General features: G+C 39.1%; 1 protein-coding gene and 2 long non-coding RNA genes across 11 annotated transcripts in view; 2 read left to right on the forward strand and 1 right to left on the reverse strand.

Annotated features, from left to right (window-relative positions):
• Positions 1-1,633: 1,633 nt before the first annotated feature.
• On the reverse strand, positions 1,634-23,793 carry LOC116536457. Its single transcript, XR_004262644.1, has 2 exons — positions 23,754-23,793; positions 1,634-2,268 (listed from the first exon to the last, which is right to left on the reverse strand). It is a non-coding gene; the product is annotated as an uncharacterized LOC116536457 (long non-coding RNA).
• Positions 2,251-8,243, forward strand: LOC116536456. 2 transcript variants are annotated; one of them, XR_004262642.1, is made up of 3 exons: positions 2,251-3,856; positions 4,733-4,849; positions 7,861-8,243. It is a non-coding gene; the product is annotated as an uncharacterized LOC116536456 (long non-coding RNA). The 2 variants fall into 2 exon arrangements; XR_004262643.1 differs by having other exon boundaries at positions 4,754-4,849.
• Positions 10,178-24,743, forward strand: part of AKR1C4 (aldo-keto reductase family 1 member C4) — a 36,268-nt gene continuing 21,702 nt past the window's right edge. For 4 of the 8 annotated variants that reach the window (XR_004262635.1, XM_032258233.1, XM_032258235.1 and 1 more), the window contains exons 1-5: positions 11,095-11,337; positions 14,586-14,753; positions 19,961-20,077; positions 21,374-21,451; positions 21,891-22,013. Coding sequence is in view for 7 of the 8 variants with exons in the window: in XM_032258233.1 (XP_032114124.1) it covers positions 11,254-11,337; positions 14,586-14,753; positions 19,961-20,077; positions 21,374-21,451; positions 21,891-22,013 (570 nt within the window). In the remaining variant the exon portion in view is untranslated. The other 4 variants (XM_032258230.1, XM_032258234.1, XM_032258231.1 and 1 more) reach the window with 4 other exon arrangements.

The raw sequence follows: 24,743 nt of genomic DNA on the forward strand, positions 1-24,743 counted from the left end.
AAGGGTGAGGTTGGAGTTAAAATTTAGTAAGTGAAAGAAGACAGTTTTCTGTAGTAGAGGGGAGGCCCATATGGATTGTTAACTATGAGGTCAGGTCTAAGGTTTTATGGACAGGGAAGAAAAAGAATGTGTTGACTGGTCTTAGAGAAAGTGTAATTCAGCCTGGCGTGGGGCCTTGGTCTGGGATCAATCAGAGACTGAAGTGAAAGTTTGGCCCAGGACCCTGGTCCAGGACTAATCAGGAGTTGAAGTGAAATCTTGGCCTGGGACCTTGGCCCAGGAGCAATCAGATGCTGATGTGATAATTCATAAAGGCTCATCTCACAGTTCCATGTCCTCAAAATGAAAGGAAAGTGCCCATCAGAGCCTGTGTACACGTCCACAAAAGGAGAAGAGATTTTGCTAGAAGTCTGTTGGTTATACATAGGACAAATGTGTTTCTCTGTTAGGTCTTGTTCTCTTAATAGTGCATTTGTTGGCATGTATTGGGCAGAAAAGACAAAGGTGTTTTTATGTTGGGCCTTGTTTTGTACCTGAGTGAGCCAGGGTTTTGTGTAAGTTTCCTTATCTGTGTGTGTAGTCTGATTTTTTTAGGCTGTTTCTCTGTTCAAAGGAGTTTTGCCAAGAACTCACTTTGTTTAACTTTTTTCTTTCATTTTTACCCTCAGGAATGGAGTCCATCATTGTTGTTAGGGAGAGTGGTGTTGACTTTTCTGGCTATTTCTTCTTGGAGGGTGGTGTCATGTGGGGAACGGTAGAGTTTTTCCTGGGGTTGGTTTAAGGGCCTTTGGAAGAAAGGTGTTTATGTGTAGTGTTATTAGTAGTATTATTTAGAGTGTGATAGTTTTTAGGTGAGAAGCAATAATTTAGGCTATTAGAGTACATGTATTAGAATGAAACAAGGGGGCATCAGGATAGTTTAAAAATTCTGAGGCTGTTGGTATATCCTGATAATTGGTGGTTACGGTTATATCTGTTAAGATTTGGGGGTATGAAAGCTTGGTTTTGGTTAGTTTTTTTGGCCTTCTTTTCTCAAATAAAGAAACCTCTGGGTTATGAGTATTCTATTTATTCTTATGACCTGGTAGGATTTGTAGGATGATAGTTCAGAATCATCCTAGCCAAAATTTATATTTTTATGTCTTTTTATAATTTTTTATTAAAAACATATTTTACTGTTTTCATATACTTTGCACGTGAATTTATTTATAGTAGTCCCAATTATATGTCATAGTGGTAATCTTTAGTAATCTTTAATATAAAACCTGGTAAGTTGTTTTAATTATGTATTAGGCATAAAGGCCGGCTTTTTCTAGTATAGTTACAGGTGTGGTTATTTCCATATGTCCTCAGGTCTTATTAATTGTGAAGTAGGCAGTCTAACAGTTTTTAAAGGTCAAAGAAGTAGTTTGCAATCTCAAAATACTTAGTAAATGTTTATATGTTTAGTATATGACTTGTGTAATTTAGACCACATATTTATATGTTGAAGACGTTTGTCTTTTACCAATACTTTTTAAGACTTTTTATTTTTTAAAGATTAAAGTCATGTGAACTAAGAGGCTTTATAGCTTTTACTTTTCCTTCAAAATATTTGATGGTGTTTTTTTTTTAGGCCAACTAATCAGAGTTCTTTTTTTATAGATATCACATGCATAATATATATGTGACTATGTAGCCATAAGAAGATCTAGCAGTTGTGAGATTTTCTGTTTGTCAGTCTTCTAATTGGTTTATTGATCTCAGGGTGCAAATTTAGACAGAAATGTTAAATTCCCCTTTAACATTTCTAGGAAATCACATAAACAGTACCTATTTGAATTACATTCCTGATTACTGTAACACCTACTGAGTTTACCCAACAAGAATGTATCCACAGCTTGTAAAAATGCTGTAACATTGTATACAAAGAAGCAATAGAAGATATGACAGCCATGAAAAGAAAGGAGGAAAATGCAGTAGGAAATGCTGGAATTTCTGGTGCCAACGCCCTCACAGGCCGTTGGGAACTGGAGTTAGTCCAGGGCCTTCAGGTAACATTGAGGTGTAGCCTCCGCCAGAAACTTTCAGTTGTCTTAGGGTATCTTTTCAGCTGCGTGTGACAGCTAGGGCTTCCGTGAAAGGAAATTGGAGTGGAACGGAGTTAACATTCCAAATACCTGAGGATGATGGGGATTGAAAAAGTCCTCTTCAGGAAGCCTGTCCCCTGGGTCTTGTAAGGCTGGCAGCCGCCCTATTCACTGACAGGAACCCAGTGTTTCATTTGCTCTTGATAGGAAAAAACCGAAATGAAAGTAGAGTTTGGAGGTCAGCTCCTGCTTACCCTTCCCATGAATCCCATTCCCAGCCCATGCACCAAAAATATTTTACAGTCTCAACAATGTATCAAAAATGTAGTAGGCTCTCGTGAGGTATTGGCCAAAGTTTTTTGACTTACAACCAAGAAAATTAAGGAATGTGGACACAAAGGGTGAGGTTAGAATGAAAGTTTAATAAGTGAAAGAAGAAAGCTCTCTGTATTAGGGAGAGGGCCTGAATGGGTTGTCAACTGTGAGGTTGGGCCTGGGGTGTTTTTAACTGGGAAGGGAAGGAATGTGTTGACTGGACTTGGAGAAACTGTTACTCAGCTTTGCCTTGGACCTAGGCCCAGCACCAATTAGAGACTGAAGGGAATGTTTTGTTCAGAACCTTGGTCCGAGCCCGGGAGCAATCAGAGGCTGAAGTGGTGATTCTTAGAGGCTCAGCTCACAGTCAAAAGCATGTCCAAAAAAGGAAAGGAAAGTGCCCACCGAAACCCCTGTAGCCCGCAGTGTACATATCCACAAAAGGAGAAGAGACTATTTTCTAGAAACCTGTTGGTTATTCAAAGGACAAAGGCATTTCTGTGTTGGGTCTTGTTCTCTTATTAGTGTAGTTGTGGGCATGTCTTAGGCACAAAGGACAAAGGTGTTTCTGTGTTGGGACTCGTTCTTTTATCCGAGAGGGCCAGAGACTTGAGTAAGTTTCCTCATCTGTGTCGGCAGCCTTATTTTTTCAGACCATTTCTCTGTTTAAAGGAGTTTTTCCAAGAACCTGACCTAACTGACTAACTTTTTTCTCTCAATTCCACTCATTAGGAAATGAGAAGGGAAGACTTAGGAGGCATAACGTCCAATAGGGACTAGATTGTGCATCTCATGGAATACACTATTCAGCCATCCACTCAGTTAATTGCAGGGAAATTGAACTGTCACTCTGGTCACTGTGAGGTAAGGCCAGCTTTGGGGTTGCTTTGCAAGAATTGCTCTAAAAATGACAGAACAATGTGCTTAATCTTGGTAGAACTATAACATGAGATGTCAATAGAAAACAGCTGTCAGATGGGGCCAGTTGCTTTTCAATGATCCGTTTTATCCAGTAAGTATAAGGTGTGTCTAGCATACGTTATATTACGTTTTTACAATTGATTCATATGGAACGAGATGTGTTTTTTCCATGCTCCAGGGTGAAGCCAATTTCTCTAATTCATTTGGGAACAGAAGTTACACTGGAGTTTAGTCAGCGTCCTCAGAGGACAGGTCTATCACTGAAACTTGCGTCATCAAAATTGGAGGAAGAGGCCAGCAAGAAGTGAAAATGCTGTAGGGAAAATGCATTGATGTTCTCTGAATTGGGCAGATCATCAACTCTTCTTACTCCTGTCTTTTAGGTTTCCAAAAGCCAGGCTGCCGAGGCCACCAAAGTGGCTATTGATGTAGGCTTCTGCCATATCGATTCAGCATACTTGTACCAAAATGAGGAGGAGGTTGGGCAGGCCACCTGAGAGAAGATTGCTGATGGTGTCCTAAAGAGCGAGGACGTATTCTGCACCACCAAGGTGAAAGTTCAGTGTGTGCCGTGGCCAGAGGCCACCATCAGTTCAGATATGTTATTTTGAAATGAAAATATGGTCTAAGTTGAATTCTTTATTTACCTCCTAATATTGTGAAGGTACATTACAGAAACAGAAACAGAAATGACTTGCTTACTCTGAAATATGTTACTAGTAGAACACAGTTCTTCAATGTCTCTGAGCATCAGACAGTATTCATATGTAAAACAGAAATAATGATACTTATCTCCTTTAACTGTTGTATGGATTAACCAAGCCACTATGGGTCCACTCCTTCAATTTTTCAGTAGAGGCTCTCAGGACATAGCAAGAAAGGTCAGATATTATTCAGAAAAGGGAGCCAGACAAGAAAATACTTTTTCTCAAATAAGTATTGAGTTTTCTGAACTTTCTAAAATTGTCCTAGGTGGAAATCCATGCTTCCAGTGTAAACAGCTGAGGTCTCCAAGGATGTACCCTGTGTATGTTTATATCAATAACAACTTCTTTTGAGCATGTGAGTCTCTCAGAAGAATCTTTCTAGGAATTTATCATACAGGACAAGAGATTCTGTTCTCCCTGTCCTGCCATTTCTTGACTCATTTCATTGGATGACTCCTCTAACCCTTGATACGTTAAAGTTGATTTTTCTGCCTCATCTTAGCTTTAGTCACAGATTTATTACATTGCAGTAATTCGAGGAAATTTCAGTATCCCATCAAGGACCTGATTTACACTGAGTAACATATATTTAGCCCCAGCTCTTTTAGCTTTAGACCACAGGGTTTTTAGACTCACATCTCAATGTCTGACCATGAAGTTTAATTTTGGTCCCCAAATGTGTGAAATTATAATCCAGTTTGTTTCTTTTGGCCACTGCAGCTTTGGGCTACTTTCTTTCAGCCAGAATACGTTCGCCTAGCCCTGGAAAGGTCACTGAAGAAACTTGGACTGGACTATGTAGACCTCTTCATTATTCATGTACCATTCGCTATGAAGGTCAGCTTTTGTTTTTCCTTGTTATGCTCAAGACTGTTTCATCACTGTTAGAGGCACCTGAATTATCTCATTCTAGCTTGGTTTCCTGGGTCCTTCCTGAGACAGGTAGATTTGAGTGAGGTGCATAGGATTGCTAAATCTCTTATGAGCCTCATTCACGATTGAGTGACTCTACCATCAAGATTTTCTGTCTATCCTTGTCCCCCAGCCTTAAGGGGGTTTCAGATTCAATGATCTCACTTCCTCTACCCTTGATAGTTGAGGACATTAGCCTGTATTTCTCAGTGCTTGTGTTCCTGAGTGGAGGCCCTGAGCCATTAGGGTCCTCAATAATGGTGAGTTACCACAGACGGCAGAGATACAATGGGGAACCTTACCTCTGCAGGGGAGGGTGTCCCATAGGTACCCCTCAGCCCAACAAGAGTGGTACCTGGGATGGCACATATGGCACAGCTGGACTCCTTTGGGCTTCACTTATGCAACCTCTCATTACAGTGGACATTGGCTTAGCGCATCGGATGTCCTCACTATCTGAGTTGGATGAACATAAGCTGGGGCTAAACCACTGATGAGTCATTATATTAAGTGCTGTCCTCCACACCCCTCTGCACCAGCTTTTCCTTGGTAAACAAAATAAATTCCAACTTCAGGTATCTGAAGGCACACACATATTTTTGGCTGAGATAGAAAGGTCTTTAAAAGTCTAATCTGAGATTCTTTTAAATAGCTTCAGCAAAGCCAATTTATAAAGAGCCTATCGACCAATAATTATTCTTGCTTAAGAATAATAAGACTAAGACATATTTTACAAATAAATTCGTTCTCTCACTATTTGTCTTTGGTAAAAACCAGGGACTGGAGAGAAAAAAATATTTCAAAAGAAACTATAGTGTTCGGGCGAGGTGGCTCACGCCTGTAATCCAAACACTTTGGGAGGTCGAGGTGGGCAGATCACAAGGTTAGGAGATTGAGACCATCCTGGCCAGCATGGTGAAATCCATCTCTACTAAAAATACAAAAATTAGCTGGGCATGGTGGCATATACTTGTAATCCCAGATACTCGGGAGGCTGAGGCAGGAGAATCACTTGAACCAGGGAGTCAGAGGTTGCAGTGAGCTGAGATCGAGTCACTGCACTCCAGCCTGGTGACAGAGTGAGACTCCTTCTAAAACAAAAAAAACAAAAAACAAAAAACAACAACAAAAAAAAGAAACTATAGTACACCTGTTATTAGCTTCTACCTTTGTCTACTGTTTCTCAGTTTTTATCAATTGCCTACAATTTATCTGGTCTGAATTCTAAGTTATTTTCTGCCTGCAAGTCAACAAAATTATGTTTCCATTTTTTTCTCCTACTTTCTTTACTTGGAATCACCAAATATTTAAATATATATAACAGCTATATATATATTTGTACTTACTGCCTATAGAGTTTTTAGTAGTAAAGACTAAATCTGTTTTCCAGGACTGCTTTTCTTTTCTTGTTATAATCTGACCTTGGTATCTTTTTTTAAATTTTTTATTTCTTTCTGTCCATATTTTCTTCCATATGACACAAGACTTCACAACCTCCTAGGAGTTAGCCTTCCTAGCAACATGGGACATGATCTAGGAATGAGCCTTCCTAGGAAAGGAAAGAAAGAAAAATATGTCCTCTGGACACCAAATTCACTATGCCAGAAGGAAGGTTAAGCTTGGGAATGGAGTTATCCAAAAGTTGCCTTCCTTTTATTTCCAAACAAATAGCTGTAATTTTGCATGCTACTACATCATATGTAAAATGCAGATTTACTGAGTGAAAGACAAATGCACAATTGAATTATTTCTCTACTGCTTTTTTTTCCAGTGTAAGATGTAGATTTGGTGAGCACTAATCAGAGGCTCACAAGAGTGTAACCACTTGCCTCATTGTGTACCTGTCCTCTTTTTCTTAATCCTCAAATAATTTGTTCTTTACCCTTTAGATAGTGAAGCTCCCATAATCCTCTTTGAAAAAAATTCAGGTCAAAGATCTTGCTGTGACTTGCGTTTTTCTTTCTGGGGTGTGTCCTCAACCTTGCCCAATGAAACCTCTAATTGATATCTGCCTCAGTTATTTTTGGTTTACAGTAAGATCGATTACTTATTTGAGGCACATGAGTATTATTGCTGACTCAAGGACACCCCGCATCTCTCCTCCCCACTTCTTACTCTTACTTTCCTTCTTCCCTGCTTCTCCCCTTCTCCATATCCCCTATACAACCGAGCATTCCCCTGAGATTGTATACAGTCTGGGAAAAGTTTGAATTCTTGTCAACCCCACGAACCCACACTCTTCAGGTAGAAGCCCCGACATAGCAGCTATCTAGTCCCTTGAGCCTTGAGAAGCCAGAGGCCTCACACCTGGTCATTGGAGGGAATGCTAAGTAGAAAGAAACAAAAAGAGGAGGGGAGTTTCAAGCCTGATCTCTCTGTGGTGCAAGAGTAGTTGAGACTTGGCAGCTTCACCGATCCAGGGAGAAGCCTGATGCAGGGGTGGAGGCCACAGCTAGATTCTCTACTTAGGCAATGCTCAGAAGAAATGTGGGGTCAGAAGTTTCCATGGAGTTTCTGCCCAGTGGAGACGTGGGAGCAGGACCACAGACTCCAGACCCCAGAATCACATAGACATTGGCAGCTTGAAACTTCTCCCTGGAAAAGCCACAGGCATAGAAGTCCAACCTGTGAGAGCAGCCACACCGGGTGTGCCCAGCAAAGCCATGGGGACAGGGCTGCCTAAATACTTGAGAGCTGACCCTTGTACCAGGTGCCCAGGATGCGGGACGTAAAATAAACAGAAATTATTTGAAGCTCTAAGGTTTAATGTCTGCCTTGCTGGGATTCTGACTTCTGTAGGTCCTGTTTCCCCTGACCTGACCCACACCTTTTTTTCCTTTTTTTGTTAATTTTTCCCTTTTGGAAAAGGAATGTTTACCCACAACTGATTATATTGTTGTACTTTGAAAGTAAATAACTTGTTTTTGACTTCACAGGCTCAAAGCTGGCAGGAACCTTGAATCTGAGATGAACTTTTGTAGTTTGGAATTTTAAGTTGGTGCTGGTCCAAGTTACAAGTTTTGGGAACTATTGGGTTGAAATGGTTACATTTTGCATGTAAGAAGGTTGTGAGGTTCTTGGGCCAAGGGCATAACGCTGTAATTGGCATATTTGACCCTCCAAACCATATGCTGAATTCTCAATGTCACTGTTCACTGATGATATGATCATTTGAAACCCTAAGGACTCCTTCAGAAAGCTCCTAGAACTGATAAAATAATTTGGCAAAGTTTCTGTATACAAGATTGCTGTAATCAGTAGCTCTTCTATATAGCAACAGCCACCAAGTGGAGAATCAAATCAATAATTTAACCCCTTTTACAATAACAAAAAAAAAAGAAAAGAAAAAGAAGAAAAAAGAAATACTTAGGAATATACCTCACCAGGGACTCAAAAGAACCTCTACAAGGAAAACTACAAAAACTACTGAATGAAATCATAGATGACATGAACAAATGGAAACACATCTCCAGCTCATGGATGGGTAGAATCAATATTGTGAAAATGACCATACTGCCAAAAGCAATCTACAAATATAATACAATCACCATCAAAATACCACCATCATTCTGCATAGAATTAGAAAAAATGATTCTAAAATGTATATGGAACCAAAAAAGAGCCTGCATAGCCAAAGCAAGACTAAGCAAAAAGAATGAAGCTGGAGGCATCACACTACCTGATTTCAAACTATACTATAAGGCCATGGTCACCAAAATAGCATGGCGCTGTTTTGTTACAAAAATAGGCACATAGACCAGTGGAACAGAACAGAAAACCCAGAAATAAACCCAAATACAGCCAACTGCTCTTTGACAAAGCAAACCAAACATAAAGTGGGTAAAAAAGACACCTTTTTCAACGAATGGTTCTGGGATAACTGGCGAGTGACAGGTAGGAGAATGAGACTGGGTCCTCATCGCTCACCTTATAAAAAAAATCAACTCAAGATAAATTAAGGACTTAAACCTTAGACCTGAAACTACAAATGTTATCTGGAAGATAACACTGGAAAAACCCTTCTAGACATTGGCTTAGGCAAGGATTTCCTGAACAAGAGCCCAAAAGTAAATGCAATAAAAGCAAAGATAAGTAGCTGGGACCTAATTAAAGTAAAGAGCTTTTGCCAAACAACAAAAAAAACAAAATTAGCAGAGTAAACAGACAACACGTAGAGTGGTCATTATATTGAATAGTTTTCCATAACTATTCAAAAGTATCATATATAGAGTCACTAATTTCCTGGCCTTTTATGAATTGTGGAGTATGGTAATGTGGATCGTTTATGCATCTCCAGAAACAGTTTATATTGTAAACAGTACTTTCTGTATTATTGGAAATAGAGTCTTTAGCATATTCGAGTTTGATTAGGTTAGAGTGATCATTCCATCAACCCCAAAATGAATTCAGAAAACTCAGTATAAATTCTGTTCCTTTAGAACCCCTTCTGCTGTCAATCAAATCAGTATGTTTACAATTCTCCAAAGAAATACAAATCTAAAATATATATATGTAGATATAGATATATATAACTAAATATTTATATCTAAATATATATCTAATATATGTTTATATTAGAATACCTATTATATATTTGTATTATATTAGGAATGTGTATTCTAGATATATAATAATATATGTGGTATATGTTAGATCCATATATATACACAAGTATATATGTGTGTGTGTGTCATCTCATAGGTAAATCTATGAAATCTCTCTATCTCTATAAATGTAGGAGCAGGAATCCATTTGAGGGATTGCCTCATTTCAGTTTTGTTTTCTGAAAATTGCCACCACAAGCTGTAGTGCCATGAGTGCCAGTGCCATGGCCTCTTCCAACTGTGAAGGCCTGAAATCAGGGGAGCCACCCAAGTATCCTCCAGTCTAAGACTGAAAGCCTGAGAAGCTGGGGGCCACTGGTGAAAGACCTAGAGTTCAAAGATCAGAAGGCCTGGAATTCTGATGTCCAGGGGTAGACAAAGATGGGTGTCCCAGCTTCAGAAGAGAGAGAGCAGGCTCACCTTTCCTCTGCTTGTATATCAGAAGCCTCAGCCAATAGAAGGGTTGTTTCCCACACTGAGTGAGGGAAAATGTTTTTCAGTTGGGTTCAAATGATTCTCCTGCCTCAGCCTCCTGAGTAGCTGGGATTACAGGCATGCACCGCCATGCATGGCTAATTTTTGTATTTTTGGTAGAGACAGAGTTTCATCATGTTGGCCAGCCTGGTCTTGAACTCTTGATATCAAGTGATCCACTCACCTCAGCCTTCCAAAGTGCTGGAGTTATAGGTCTGAGCCAACACATCTTGGCCCAATGATTATATTCAAATCTTCCTTCCAAAGGGAGACACAAGTAAAAATTATGGGATGTGAGGATTATTCACCAATTTACTGTAATTAGTTTCTAATTTTATGAATAATATTTAGCAGAATCACAAATTATATAAAAGAGTTACCAGTTTTTTTGGAAGTTAACTTTTGATAGTTTCTTATAAAACTGGATGAAAGACACAAATACTGTAAGGCACTGTTTGTTTGCATATTGCAAACAATGTCCAAAGACCAAACATTGTTAATAATTAATATTCCAATAAACATTATGTCAGGATTTCTGTGTTTTCATTTTTCTTTGAGGCCTTGCCAGGATTACAACACCATCAGGACTGCATTTTCATTAGGAATGAATATTCCTTTTATAATGCAAAGAAAAAAAAATATTTGCTGAAGAAAAGGTAAAAGGGGAAATTTCTTTTGGCTCTAATGTTTAATTTTTTATTGAGTGTCACCTTTTAAAAAGTGCTCACTAGTCATTCCTTTAAATAGCATCTGTGTGAAAGAAAGATGTAAAATGGTTGATCATTTACATGACGTAAAATAAAGATGTGGCATCATCGTGGCATGAACAAAAATGAGACTTGTTGCTAGAGGTGTTTTGTAGTTCAACATATGATCACTAATCATTCTATAAATATACTGGAGGTGTTTTTGAGATAGGTAGATAGACAGAGGATAGATGATAGATATATAGATAGATAATAGCCAGATAGATTCTGGACGGAAAATTTTACTTCAGCAAGAAATTAATAATTTTACTCTGACTATGTAATAATGTCAGTAAGAATTCTCTTGGATAAAAAACAAGTGAACTGGATTCAGTTTTCTTCACAGCTTGTGTAATACACTATTGCTTGCTTCCTTCTGCATGCCGTTAACCCCAGACAGCGGGCCGTGAGGCATTGTCTGCCTGTTGTTTATATAACCTGTGAATATAAATGCCGGATGTTAATGAAGGAAACAGGATCTGCTTAGTGAAGGAAGGGATATAAAATGGATCCCAAATATCCGCGTGTGGAGCTAAATGATGGTCACTTTATGCCTGTACTGGGATTTGGCACCTACGCACCTCCAGAGGTAACATAATCACGTTTTCAGTGTTGTGCATTTAAAAGAGCAGAGCTAGGGTAAGTGGAAGATGACCTGGGTTTTGGCTTTGTGTCACTATGTTATTCTGCGTGACTCACCATGTCTGTATTACTAGGTCAGAGCTAGTCTCTGTTCGAAGAGAAAAGGTAGTCAACTTTTGTTCTGCACTGAGGTCTGGTCATACGGTCACGTACTGCCTGTTTTTATTTTATGCACTGTGTTTTTGTTCTGTTTATGGGCATCCCCAGCTTTGCAGAATATTTGAAACTCAATAGTGAAGAACACTGCCTGGCATTTCCTTTGGTAGGAGATTGACTGCAGTGGAATGGTTTATTTCTTTATTTCTATAATTGAAGAAATTCTTTAGTCTTCCAGGTAGACATGATCGAACAAAGTCTTTGTGGTAACAGTGCCTAAAGATGGGGTGCATGAAAGCGGTTGCAGAGAGTATTGCTGAGCTGTCACGGGGCCTTGGGCATGACAGAGTAATAATTCTGGTCCCGGACTTAATACAATTTCCCACATACAATTCTCACCTCTAGGAAGATTATGTGAAAGAAAAAATAACTTTATTTTAAGAAAAAATGAAACTCACAAAAGAAATTTTGAATTTTTGGTCCATGTTAACATGCATCAGATCTGCATAAAAATGATTGGGGTGGTCCTCTGACATGAAAGCAGGCAAAATGGAGACTTTATTTTCTAGACTGAACTATTTCTCCACTGGAAGAAAACTTGTGTTCCAAGGCTACTAAGTATGTGAATAGGGACTAGTCACATAAAATTTGTCTTACTCTTCTCAACTGTACATTGTAAGAATTTACAGAGAGACACCTTGAAGACCATCAACACTAGCAGTTTACGTTGTAATGCAATTGTCATGAAGGGGAAGTAAGGAAACCACGGCACTGAAGCTCCAGCCTTGGTAAACTTGAGTGCCTGCACAGCAAAGAGATCAGGGCTGGTATCAGGGGAAGGCAGTGAGACCTGACATCTGGTTCTTTTTAATATTATTGGAAATAGAAAGCTTCTGAAATACTCATATTAAAATAGAAAATTGTTCTATGTATGGCTTTGTTGTTTAAAAAAGATACCTTTCAAATCTTTATCCAAATTTGGTAGAGGTCAATAATTTTAAATTTCACTGAAATTATATCTTTCCTAAAAAAGTTGGCCTTATTTTTTAAGACTAAAGCATACTTTACTATTCCCTTACAGCTTGCAGTTAATTTCTTATGTATAAGTCTACATACTTGGAGTATGTGTCTTTACTCCTTGTGCTTAGTTCTGTCATGCACACAGAATGGCTAATGGCTGTGTAGAAAGAGTCAGCGCTATAGAATGTCACCCATAGATGCAGGTGTTTTCAAAGTTGGAGCCTGGCTGGTATCTGAGAAGTTGAATTTCTCATCCTTTCGTAACTGACAAGGGTGGTGTCTATAATTAACTACTTGTACAAAGTGTGGGGTTTCTATATACCTGCTTTCTTTACAAGACTGGAAGTTTGGTGTGTGCTATACAGACTGGGTCAATGTAACCAGCACCCAGTTAAAATCTTGGGGATTGAGTCCCCAATAGCATCCCTTGTAGACATTTCCCCTATGTTGTCAAAATGTGATCCTGGAGGAAGTAGTGTGTTTCCTGCAATATCATTGAAAGACGAATCATAGGAACTTACACTGTATTCTTTCCATAGTTTCTTCTGTGTGTCTTTTCCCATGTGTTCATTTCACTATATTAAAAATAATTAGGAGTGTGCATGGAGTCACTCATGCCTGTAATCCCAGCACCTTTGTAGTTGAAAGCAGGTGGATCCCTTGAGCTTGGGAGTCTGAGCCTGGGTAACATAGTGAATCCTGTCTACCAAAAATACAAAAACCAACCGGCCATCATGGTGCCTGTCTGTGGTCCTAGCTATATGGGATGCTGAGGTGGGAGGATCTCTTGAGCCCAAGGTAAAGAAGGTGGGGGTAGGGGCAGATTTTGTAGTGAGCCTAAATCATGCCACTTTATACCAGCCTGAGTGACAGAGTGAGACTCTGTCTCAAATAATAATAAAAATAACTATATTTATAAGTTGAATCTTGTTAATTTTTCCAACAAATGACATCATCTGAGGTTGTTGTTGGGAAACTCAACTAATCACTAATGCTAGTGATTAACCAGTAACTGCCCGGGACTGAAGAGTTCCAGAGATACCCAGCCTTTATTATTGACCAGGAAAGACTAAAGCAAATTGGGATGGGTTTATAACCCCACATATAGAACTAACTCAAGACACAAGGATAACGTGATGTTTGTGAAGGCTGTTGCTGGTGTCTGAACTACTGATACAGAAATGCTGGAAAAGGAAGAGCGTGGTTCCTTTAAATGATACAGAAGCAGGGAAGGGAAGTGCTGGGTAGAGGAGGCCATAGTCCCTGGCTAGGGTCCACCTGTACAGACCTAGATGAGGACAGGAATTTTTATTTTCCTGCCCAAATGTTGCATTTCCCAAGACCACCCTGGCCTGCCATGTCCCCATCCTATGCCTATAAAAACCCAAGATCCTACCAAGGCAGAGACAGAAGCAGCTGGACTTTGAGAGAAGCACATAGGCAGAGGAACACACAGGCAGCTGGATGTGGAGAGAAGCACATCAGCGGAGGAACGTACAGGTGGCTAGATATCTAGAGAAACGCATTGAAAGGTACCAGCACGCCAGCAGGCCACATACTGGCAGAAGCAGAATGGCGCTGAGTTTGGCTGGAGCAGTCAGAAGACAGCCCAGGCTGCTGAGCAGCCCGACTCCAGGGGAAAACGTTCCCACTCCATTCCCTTCTGACTTCCCCAACTTACCTCCACTCAATAAAACCTTGCACTCATTCTCCAAGCCCAGGTGTGGTCTGTTTCTTTTCAGACACCAAGGCTAGAACCCAAGATACGGAAAGCCCTCTGTCCTTGCGACAAGGTAGAGGGTCTAATTGAGCTGGTTAACCCAAGCCTGTAGATGGCAAAGCCAAAAGAGCACCCTGTAACACACGCCCACTGGGGCTTCAGGAGCTATAAACATCCACCCCTAGACATTGTCACAACCTGCCCATCTGTATGCTCCCCTAGAGGTGTGAGTAGTGGGGCACTGAAGAAGTGAGCCACATGCCCTTGCACACCCTGTGAGGAGAACAAGGAAACTTTTCCCATTTCACTACCTCTCAAGTACATTAATCACCAAATACTACTTTTTGTTTCTTCTTAAGGTTCCAAGGAATAGAGCTATGGAGGTCGTCAAATTAGCAATAGAAGCTGGGTTCCGCCATATAGATTCTGCTCATTTATACAATAATGAGGAGCAAGTTGGACTGGCCATTAGAAGCAAGATTGCAGATGGCAGTGTGAAGAGAGAAGACATATTCTACACTTCAAAGGTACTGTGCCTATGATGAGCATGAATGCACATATACTTAATGTGATTCTGTGGAGGTGACAGTTCTGTAACTGGTTCAGTAGTTGTGGATGAACTGTGCTTATTAGTTCCAATTTATTCGCACATATTCATGTATTAAAACTAAAATAAAAGGCAGAGAATGATGACGTCTTTCTCATCATTGTTATGTTCAAATTTATTACTTGAAAGTCACTTTAAGTTGCAATTCTCGCCTCTGATAAATTAGACTTTAAAGCAACAAAGATCAAAAGAGGCAAAGAAGGACATTACATAATGGTAAAAGGATCAATGTAACAAGAAGAGCTAACAATCCTAAATATATATGCACCCAATACAGGAACACCCAGATACATAAGACTTATAAAGAGACTTAGACTCCCACACAATAATAGTGGGAGACTTCAACATCAATATTAGACAGATCAACGAGACAGAAAATTAACAAGGATATCCAGGACTTGAACTCAGATCTGGAACAAGTAAACTTAATAAACATTTATAGAGCTCTCCACTTCAAATACACAAAATATACACTCTCATCAGTACCACATCACACCTACTCACAGGTTTAAATGAAATATTGGTTGGCTGCTTGTTTGTTATTTTCTTCCCTCATTTTTTCCTGTCTCCATTATTAAGCACAATTATTGGCATAAAAGAGGTTTTCAATACCCAGTTTTAGACTGCATTCTAGCTGGGCAAACAAGCAACTCTCCCATTCTCTCTCCCTCTTCCTTTTCTTCTTTCTTCCTCTCCTTTATTCTTTTTTTCTTTTTTCTTTTCCTTAAAAAAAAAAAAAAACAGGAGATAGTTCCCTTCCACCCCTATGGTATGCCAATGACCTTGGGGAAATCGGTCAACCTCTAAGCCTCAGTTTCCTCATGTGTAACATGGAATATTCCCTGCTTCGTAGTATGATGAGGATTACATGGGAAGTGCCTGGGATGTGCACCGTGCAGTGCCTGGCAGCTGCTCATATTCTCCATTCCTTTCCCTTGCTCTTTCCTCCATCCCTTTGCTGGATGCATAGTTTGCAAAAATTTTCTCCCATTCTGTAGGTTGTCTGTTTACCCTCATAATTATTGCTTTTGCAGTACAGAATCTTTTTAGTTTAATTAGGTCCCATGTATTTATTTTGGCTTTTTTGTGCATTTGCTTTTGGGAGTCTTAGAGACATTCTTTGCTGAGGCCAACGTACAGGCCAATGTAAAGAAGAGTTTTTCCAATGTTATCTTCTAGAATTTTTATGGTTTCAAGACTTAGACTTAAGTCTTTGCTCCATCTTGAGTTGGTTTTTGTATAAGGTGAGAGATGTCATTCAGTTTTATTCTTCTACGTGTGACTTAACGGTTGTCCCAGCACCATTTATTGAATAGGGTTCTTTTCCCTGATTTATGTTTTTATTTGCTCTGCAAACAAAGATTAGTATTTGGCCTAATTTCTGGGTTTTCTGTTCTGTTTCATTGATCTAAGTGCCCATTTTTATACCAGTATCATGTTGTTTTTGTAATGATTGCCTTGTAGTATAATTTGAAGTCTGGTACTGTAATGCCTCCAGATTTCTTCTTTTTGCTTAGTATTGCTTTGGCTATTGAGGCCCTTTTGTGGTTCCACATAAATTTAGAATATGGCCATTTTTATACTATTGATTCTTTCTATCTATAAGCATGAGATGTGTTTCCATTTGTGTTATGTATCATTTCTTTTAGCAGTGGTTTTTTGTTTTGTTTGTTTTGTAGAGATCTTTCATCTCTTTGGTTAAGCATATCCCTAGGGATTTTATCTGCAGCTGTTGTAAATGGCTTGAGTTCTTAATCTGATTCTCAGCATGGTTGTTGTTGAATAGCTATGCTATTAATTTCTGTAAATTGATTTTGTAACCTGAGACTTTATTAAATTTGTCAGATAGAGGAGCCTTTTGGATGCATCTCTAGGAGTTTATAGGTATATGATCATATTATTGGCAAACAGCAATACTTTGGCTTACTCTTTCCCAATTTGGTTGCCCTTTCTTTCTCCTTGCCTGATTACTCTGGCAAAAACTTCCAGTACTATGTTTAATAGAAGTGGTAAAAATTGGACATCCTTTTCTTGTTCCAGTTCTCAAGGGAATGCTTTCAACTTTTCTCCACACAGTATGATGTTGGCTATGGTTTGTTATATGTGGTTTTTATGCCTACTTTGTTGAGGGTTTTTACTATAAAGGGATGCTGGATTTTATTAATTGCTTTTTGCCATCTATTGAGATGATCATATGGTTGTTTTTAATCCTCTTTGTGCGATATATCATATTTGTTGGCTTGTGTATGTCATAGCATCCCTGCACCCATGGGAAGAAAACCACTTGATCACAATGTATTATCTTTTTGAGGTGCTGATAGCGTCAGTTAGCTGGTATATTCTTGAGGATTTTTGCATCTATGTTCATGGGGGCGATTGGTCTGCAGTTATTTTGTTTGTTTGTTTGTTGTTTTGTTTTTGGTTATGTCCTTTCCTGGTTTTGGTATTAGAATGATATTGGCTTCATAAAATAATTTAGGCAGGATTTCCTCTTTCTCTATCCTTTTGAATAGTTTCAGTAGGATTGGTACCAATTCTTCTTTGACTGTCTGTTAGAATTCAGCTGTGGATTCATCTGAATCTGGACTTTTTTTGTTGACAATTTTTGATTGCCGATTCAATCTTGCTGCTTGTTATTGGTCTGTTCAGGGTTTCTATTTCCTCCTGATTTAATCTAGGAGGGTTGTATGTTTCCAGGAATTTATCCACTTACTCCAGATTTTCTAGTTTGTGCACATAAAGGTGTTCTTAATTGTCTTGAATGATTTTTTTTTAATTTCTCTGGTATTGTTTGTAATGTGCCCAGTTTCATTTCTAATTGATCTTATTTGGAACTTCTGTCTTCCTTTCTTAGTTAATCTCACTAATGGTCTCAGTTTTGTTGATCTTTTCAAAGAACCAGCTTTTAGTTTCATTGATCTTTTGTGATTTTTTAATTGCAATTCATTTAGTTCTGCTCTGATCTTCGTTATTCCCATCCTTCTGCTAGCTTTTGGTTTAGTTCCTTCCCATTTCTCTAGTTCATAGTGTGACATTAGGTGATCAATTTGTGCTTTCAGACTTCTTGATGTAGGCATTTAATGTTAGCACTGCTTTTTCTGTATCCCAGAGGTTTTGATAAGTCTGTCACTATTATCATATATTTCAAGATATTACTTGTCATTTTGATTTCATTTTTAACCCAAAAACATTTACGAGCAGATTACTTAATTTCCATGTATTTTCATAGTTTTAAGGGTTCCTTTCAGAGTTGCAGGCAATGATGGTAGCTGAAATCGTGCACAAGCTTTCTCCTACCTGGATGCAGTGTTATTCTACCTAGATATTCTGTGATAGACTGTGTTGGTTGACCTCCAGCCAAGAGATGGCAGTTGCAAAAGAGCACCAGCTGTGGTAGTAGCAGTGAGAATTGAGCTTGCCTATGTTCCCCTGGGGAGGTATTCTGGTTTCTCAGGTGATGGACAGGGCCATATTTCCCAAAAATTTATTTTTTGTGTGTTAAGCTACCAGGGTGAGTGGAGGTGGACAACCAGGTTTGGTCAGGGTTAGGTAGGTATGTACTCTGACTCTTCTGGAGTGAGGCTAGCCACCACTGCTGTGAGGGTCAGGGGATGGTTCTCAGACCACTGGGGTAATGTTCCAAAGGGAACTATAACTGCCTCTTCTACAGAGAAGCGTTCACACAGGGAGTGGGGAGCAGACGGTGGCAGTAAGCCTCACCAAGATCGCATGGAGTTGTCAAGGCAGATCTCAGTCCCATGGTGCTCTGCCAAGAGCGCTGGACTAAGTTCCAAGCAGCCCATGTTCAGAACTCAGAGTTGCCATGGCCATAAGCTTTTCCTATGGAGATAGCAACTTTGGTTTTCAAGCTATGCCCCTCCTCATCCACCTGCAAGGGCAAGTGGCAGGCTTCTGCATTTGTCTGCAGCACACTTCCTGCTTTCCCCCAGGGTTCTGGAAAAGAAGTTCATCCCCACTCAGGATAATATTAATATCATGAAATTCAGTTAGAAGCTTCTTCCAATCTGTGACACCTGCCTGAACTCCCCAGTTCAGGTTGGCTGACTTCCCTGATATTCCCTGTGAGATAAACTGAGAAATGGCTTCCTTTAGTCCATGCTGGACATTGGGAATGCCTTTGTGGCACTTGCCACTGCTGCTTCTTCTACTTTATTTCTCACATCTCCCTAAATCAGTTCTGGGTCTGGGTAGGGTTAAGGCCTTCCCAATGGCCTGGATTTTCAGATTCCCTGGTGGGAAAGGGATTCTGGAGGCAGTTTCTTCCCTTCTCTCACTCTGGGCACTTACAATTTTTCATCTGTCTCACAGCGTAAGCTGCAGCCCGCCATTTCTTTCAAAGGGTCTGTGAATTCTTTTAGTTTTCCTATTAAGTTCCTGCATTGCTTCTTGGAAAAAAGTGTGCAGTGTGAATCTCTACGCACTATTCTGTCTTTCCATGGGAGAGACATGCTAACACTGCCTCCAATTCACAATCTGGGGGGGAAAAAAACAGATCAGAATGGTTTAACATAGACTACAGACTCATAGAGACCTATAATCATATTTAGCTTTTCTTATGTCTGGAATAGCTTTCTTCAATATCTTATTATTCTTAATCTCAATTGTCTTTTTCATCAAAGAGTGTAGGAGGAGGGGAGATGCAATGTAAGAGAGCCCTATGAATATTAAACAACAGATAACAAAAGTGTCTTGAATGGTGTTCAACACATGTCAGCATGTTAAAAACCTTTTGCTCTCCACTTTCTAAACAACAGGAATACTTATTCTTATCCATTGGGTTCAATGGATGAGAAAATTAGACTGTTCAAATGCTTTATAAATTCTCTCAAACACAATTCAGATAATTAGAATAATTATTTCTTGATATCAATTTTTACCTATTGAAAAGTTTAATTCCATTGTTCTGCAGGTGTACTAACTATGTATGCAATATATAATCGCATTCGTATGGGTAGGTCATATCAGAAGAAAACACACAAAGGGAATTTTTTTTTCCCAGGGGTCATTAGTGTGGACTGGTAAAAAATGTCTAAATATTAGGTGGAGCAAACTAATACAATTAGCTCATGTTTTTAGTCAACACAAGTCTTTTCTTTTACTCTGCAGCTTTGGTGCACTTTCCTTCGACCAGAGTTGGTCCAATCAGCCTTGGAAAGCTCGCTGAAAAAACTTCAGTTGGACTATGTTGACCTTTATCTTATTCATTTCCCAGTGGCTCTCAAGGTAGGCAATTTGTGGGATCAAATCTCTTTTCTGTTGTCAGCATGACCATCCTTTACGATGATGGTTGAATGAAGCTTCTTCTTAGGAGGGTGTAGGTATTATTACACGGGAGAAGAATCCTATGTATAATGCCCAACCCATGTTTTATTGAATAAATAGTGAAAACTTCCTTCTCTAATGTATGATGACAACAGAAGACAATACATCAACCTCAAAGCCTCTGCCTCAAAAACTCGAGAAAATAAAAATAGCCACCTTCAAGGTCCTGTCTTAATTAAGGTTCCTGAATCCATCTCTTGGGATGTGCACAGTTGCAGAAATTCATGCAGCTGTGGTGCCCCTCCCCCCCCCAAAAAAAAACTGCTGCACAGGTAATGCACAGTGAGTTTCAATCATCCCTCCTCGTTTTAAGCTTAAACAGATTTGGTAGAATTCACTCTGGATAAGTCTTAAAAAGGAAACCATAATGGGACCTGATAATCCTTGCCTTTTTCACTGAGGTTTCTTTTACAATGGAGTTTGTAGCTTTGCTTAGCCATGAATTTCTGTGTTGTGCATAACTTTTAATTCAAATGTACATAAAAAAAACCTCAGGCTAGTTTATTTAAAAGTGTATTGCATGATGCAAATGGGTAGTCACTGCCATGTATACATTTAAAGATTTGACATGGACTCTAAAAATGTGACCTTCTCTCCGTAATTATCTATGCACTCCAAGAGGTTTTCTGGATTTTTGTCCCAATCTTTTTCATTGGTGCCAATGGTAGCTTTGAGGCAGCTCCAAGTTCGTGGTCATTAACATAAGAGAGCCTCCCTCGGTCTTACAACTTTCAAATTAATATTGAAAAGAACTTCATTTGACCATGTTTAGTTTATGATCCTGCCCATGGACTATCAAGTCTTCAGGGGGATAAGAAGCTGTTATTGTATCACCTGGATCAAGAGTACAGTCCCTTATTGCTGGATATGAAGGGCTTTTTCAGGCAAAGAGAGGCATTTCCCCAGAGAAAATTATGGGAACAGACAAAAGTAACAAAAGTCGACCGTGAAACCCCATTAAAACCTGTAAAATGGTTATGTATTAATACATATAATAGAAGTAAGAGATTAAGGGAAGCCTGTCTCCTTAAGACATTCCTTAAAATTCCATATGTGAAACATTTTGCCCATATCATTTTCTAGAACATTGCAGCACCTATCTCATGGTGGAGTATTATCCTAAAATGTACCTGGGAGCATGCCTATGGCTGGAGAAGTTAAATTGTGACATAATTAAAATGACTATTTCTACTTCAGCCAGGTGAGGACCTAATGCCAAAAGATGAAAATGGAAAAGTAATATTCGACACAGTGGATCTCTGTGCCGCATGGGAGGTGAGTGCTTGGAGGAGAGAGCACAGAAAAAGAAGACAAGAAGGGGTCAACCTGTTTCCCAGCTTCCATGTGTGAGAATGGAATATGCACCACTGGATCTAGAAACTAAGGAGCTTGACAAAGGAGGTTTTGCTGAGTGATAGGGAAGAACACATGACTGAAAAAGAATAGAGAGAAATGAAGGAGATCAACTGGGGACAAGGAAGACGGGTACTCCCCATCCTCCATGTGCATTTATCTCTCCAGTTTCCTAAAGAGGACACAGAAATTCTTCCTCTTGCTGTCACCATCCTTTTCTGTTATCTGTTGTAAATTTTCTCCTGAGAATCAGTGCAATTTTCATTGTCATCTCTTAACAGTTGTTAACAGTTCTGTCTTGCATTTATCATAATCTGCAGCCATGTGCACAAATAATTCCTCACAACTGCTTTCTCCCCAGGCCATGGAGAAGTGTAAGGAGGCAGGATTGGCCAAGTCCATCGGGGTGTCCAACTTCAACCGCAGGCAGCTGGAGATGATCCTCAACAAGCCAGGGCTCAAGTACAAGCCCGTCTGCAACCAGGTGAGCGCCCTCAGCCTCTTCTTTCTCTTCTCAATGCCCATCTTCCTGTCCTGCTGCCTGGCTTCCATTTGTGCTGTTCTACTTACCTTTGTGAAACGGAAGATTCTAGAAAGCAAAGCCTCTGTGTAGAAGAACATGGAAGACCCTTAATTGTGCCTCTCCTTGGAGAAGGCTTAGTGAAAAAGCTACAGAGAACTTCATGCTGAATTGTGTGTAACATTTTGGGATATAAATTTTATCAAGGAGGACTGAAATAGAACACAGAGAGAAGGTGGACTTGTCTCTAAGCTCTGAAAGACCACCAGAGAGTGGCTACATAAAGATGATTTGGAGCAAAATGTGTATAATTATAGAGGCCATGAAAACATCGAATAAGCAGTAAATAAGGAGTGTGAGAATAAGAGAAGATAGGGTTTAAATGGGGTTTAGATGTTTGAATGCCTTTTCTTGGTATCTCTGCTTTCACAGTTATTGAACAAGTACAAAAAATTAACTGGAAACAATGAAAGTCATCTAAGTTAAGAGGAAGTCACCTGTTTATGAGAGCTCCTTGGAGAGAGAAGCTGAAAGGACACGGGGTGCCACCCCCACCCCTGACTCATATAGAAAAGCCTGTCAATGTTGCCTCATTTAGGCTCAGACTCCAATACGGAGTCTTACAGCGGAATCACCTAGGAAGAGAAGTTCTAAAGCACAAAGACAGGAAGTATTTCAATTTGGAACACATTTGCAGCTGGAAATGGGGAATGGGCTATCAGCCTAAACTACGGTCCTGTTCAGCCTGTGTTCATTTCAGTCCTTCTACGTTGTTATTTGGTGTTTGGACCACTCTGATAAAACAGCTGTCTTATTCAGACTGCTATTCAATACATTTGTAAATACCGTACCTACCAAAGGCTTTACCACTGAGAAAATGAAGATAACCTTGGAAGATTCTAAGACAGTCACTTTTCACTCCTGGAATGTACGTGGTCAGGAGAAATGAGTGACGCTGTAGAAGTCATATACCAGACGCACAGATGGCTTTGTGTTTGCTGTGGACTCTGCTGATGATGAAAGTGGGGGAAAATCCAAAACTGAGCGTTATGAAATAAGTAGGATATAAGAAAATCAAGATGTCTCTGTACATATGGGCGCTAAGAAACTAGACTTGAAGAACTTGTCTCTCTCAGAAATTGAGAAATTGTTAGCAACTGTTGAACTGAGCTCATCAATTCCTTGGCATTTGCAGTCTATCTGTGCAATCGTAGGACATGAAATAAAGGAAGGACTTGGTAAACTCCATGATATGATATTTAAAAGAAGAAAACTGTTGCAGTAATAGGAAAAGAAAATATGAATATTAATGCCTTATATATAAATGTGGAATAGATTTTCTCTGATTTGATTTTGATAAATGGAACTATGGCCTGGTTTTCCTGTATGCCTTCCTGGGTGCTACTAAAGCTTCGTCTCGTTGAAGAATCAAATGCTTAACTGTGTGGCTTTGTGGAAGATGCGTAAATGCAATGATGCTTGAAGTCATCTCTTCTGCCTAGCCCACAAATATTTTGTACTATTATTTTGGAAAGTCAAGCAAGTATAGGAAATTGACCAGAACACAACTGTGGAAATTTGATGCCAAGTTTGTAAAATAAAACTTTAAAGAGTGGCAAAAAGGAAGTTACCTGTTTATGGAGATAACTAGTTATGATGGATAAAATCAACACTGAGGAAAATTTAGCAGAACATTGAGCTCACCCTGTGATGGCCCACGTCTTATTCTGATGCTCCTCTTTGCCTTCTGTCGTCAAATCAACTGCTTAATCACATCTCTTCTGTGTATAGTTCTGTTTTCTAACTTACATTTTTACAGCTTAGAGTCAATGAGTACAGGTCTAGAGTTGAAATATGTGGTACTTAAAATTTATGTATTTGGTAACATAACAATACAAAATCATGATTTTTAATTAAAAAGTTAAGAAATTAATATGGGCTTAATATTAACTTTATTTTTATTATGATAATTTTTAAATTTGTGAAAAATTTGAAGGGATAATACAGGACATCTACATTACCATCTATATCCAAAATTGTTGACACTTTGCCAACCTGACAAATATATAGGCATATATATGTGAGTATATATGCCTGCATGGAGTGTTTATGGAGTTTCTTCAAAGTAAATTGTAACGATCACAATTCACCTCTATAGACCTTTCAAAGCTGGCATAGGAATGAAGATATTCTCCCAGTAACAGTGCAATTATTATTTCTAAGGAAGTAACAACAATACCCTTAGATCGTTTAATACCCCATATGTATTGAGATTTCCTATCGTTTTCTTGAAAGGTCTTTTAGAACTCTTATTTTTAACCATAACAGCAGATGAAAAAATTTAAGAGTACCATATAATATAAAAAGATACTAAATACAGAAATTATACCTAATAAAAGATGTGTACAACCTCTACAGAGAAAATTATAAAACAATGAGAGATGTTAAATAAATGGTAAATAAATGTAAGGTGTGTCATGAAAACCAAAAAAAACCCAAATCCAATTGGGACTTTCATCTTGTATTTTGATCAGTTAACTTGTTTTTTCAAGTTTTCAGAAAGTAAGTTTCTGTAAATTAGAAGTTACACTTGAATGCTTTATATCATTAAGGTTAAACATTTTTGGTAATAAACTGTCTCTACCTTGCCGTATCCATGAAATTACAGTAGACAGCATGAAATAACAGATTACT

Source organism: Sapajus apella, unplaced genomic scaffold, assembly GCF_009761245.1.
Source record: "Sapajus apella isolate SASKATOON/1434 unplaced genomic scaffold, GSC_monkey_1.0 scaffold100, whole genome shotgun sequence".
In the NCBI taxonomy this organism is placed as follows: Eukaryota; Metazoa; Chordata; class Mammalia; order Primates; family Cebidae; genus Sapajus; species Sapajus apella.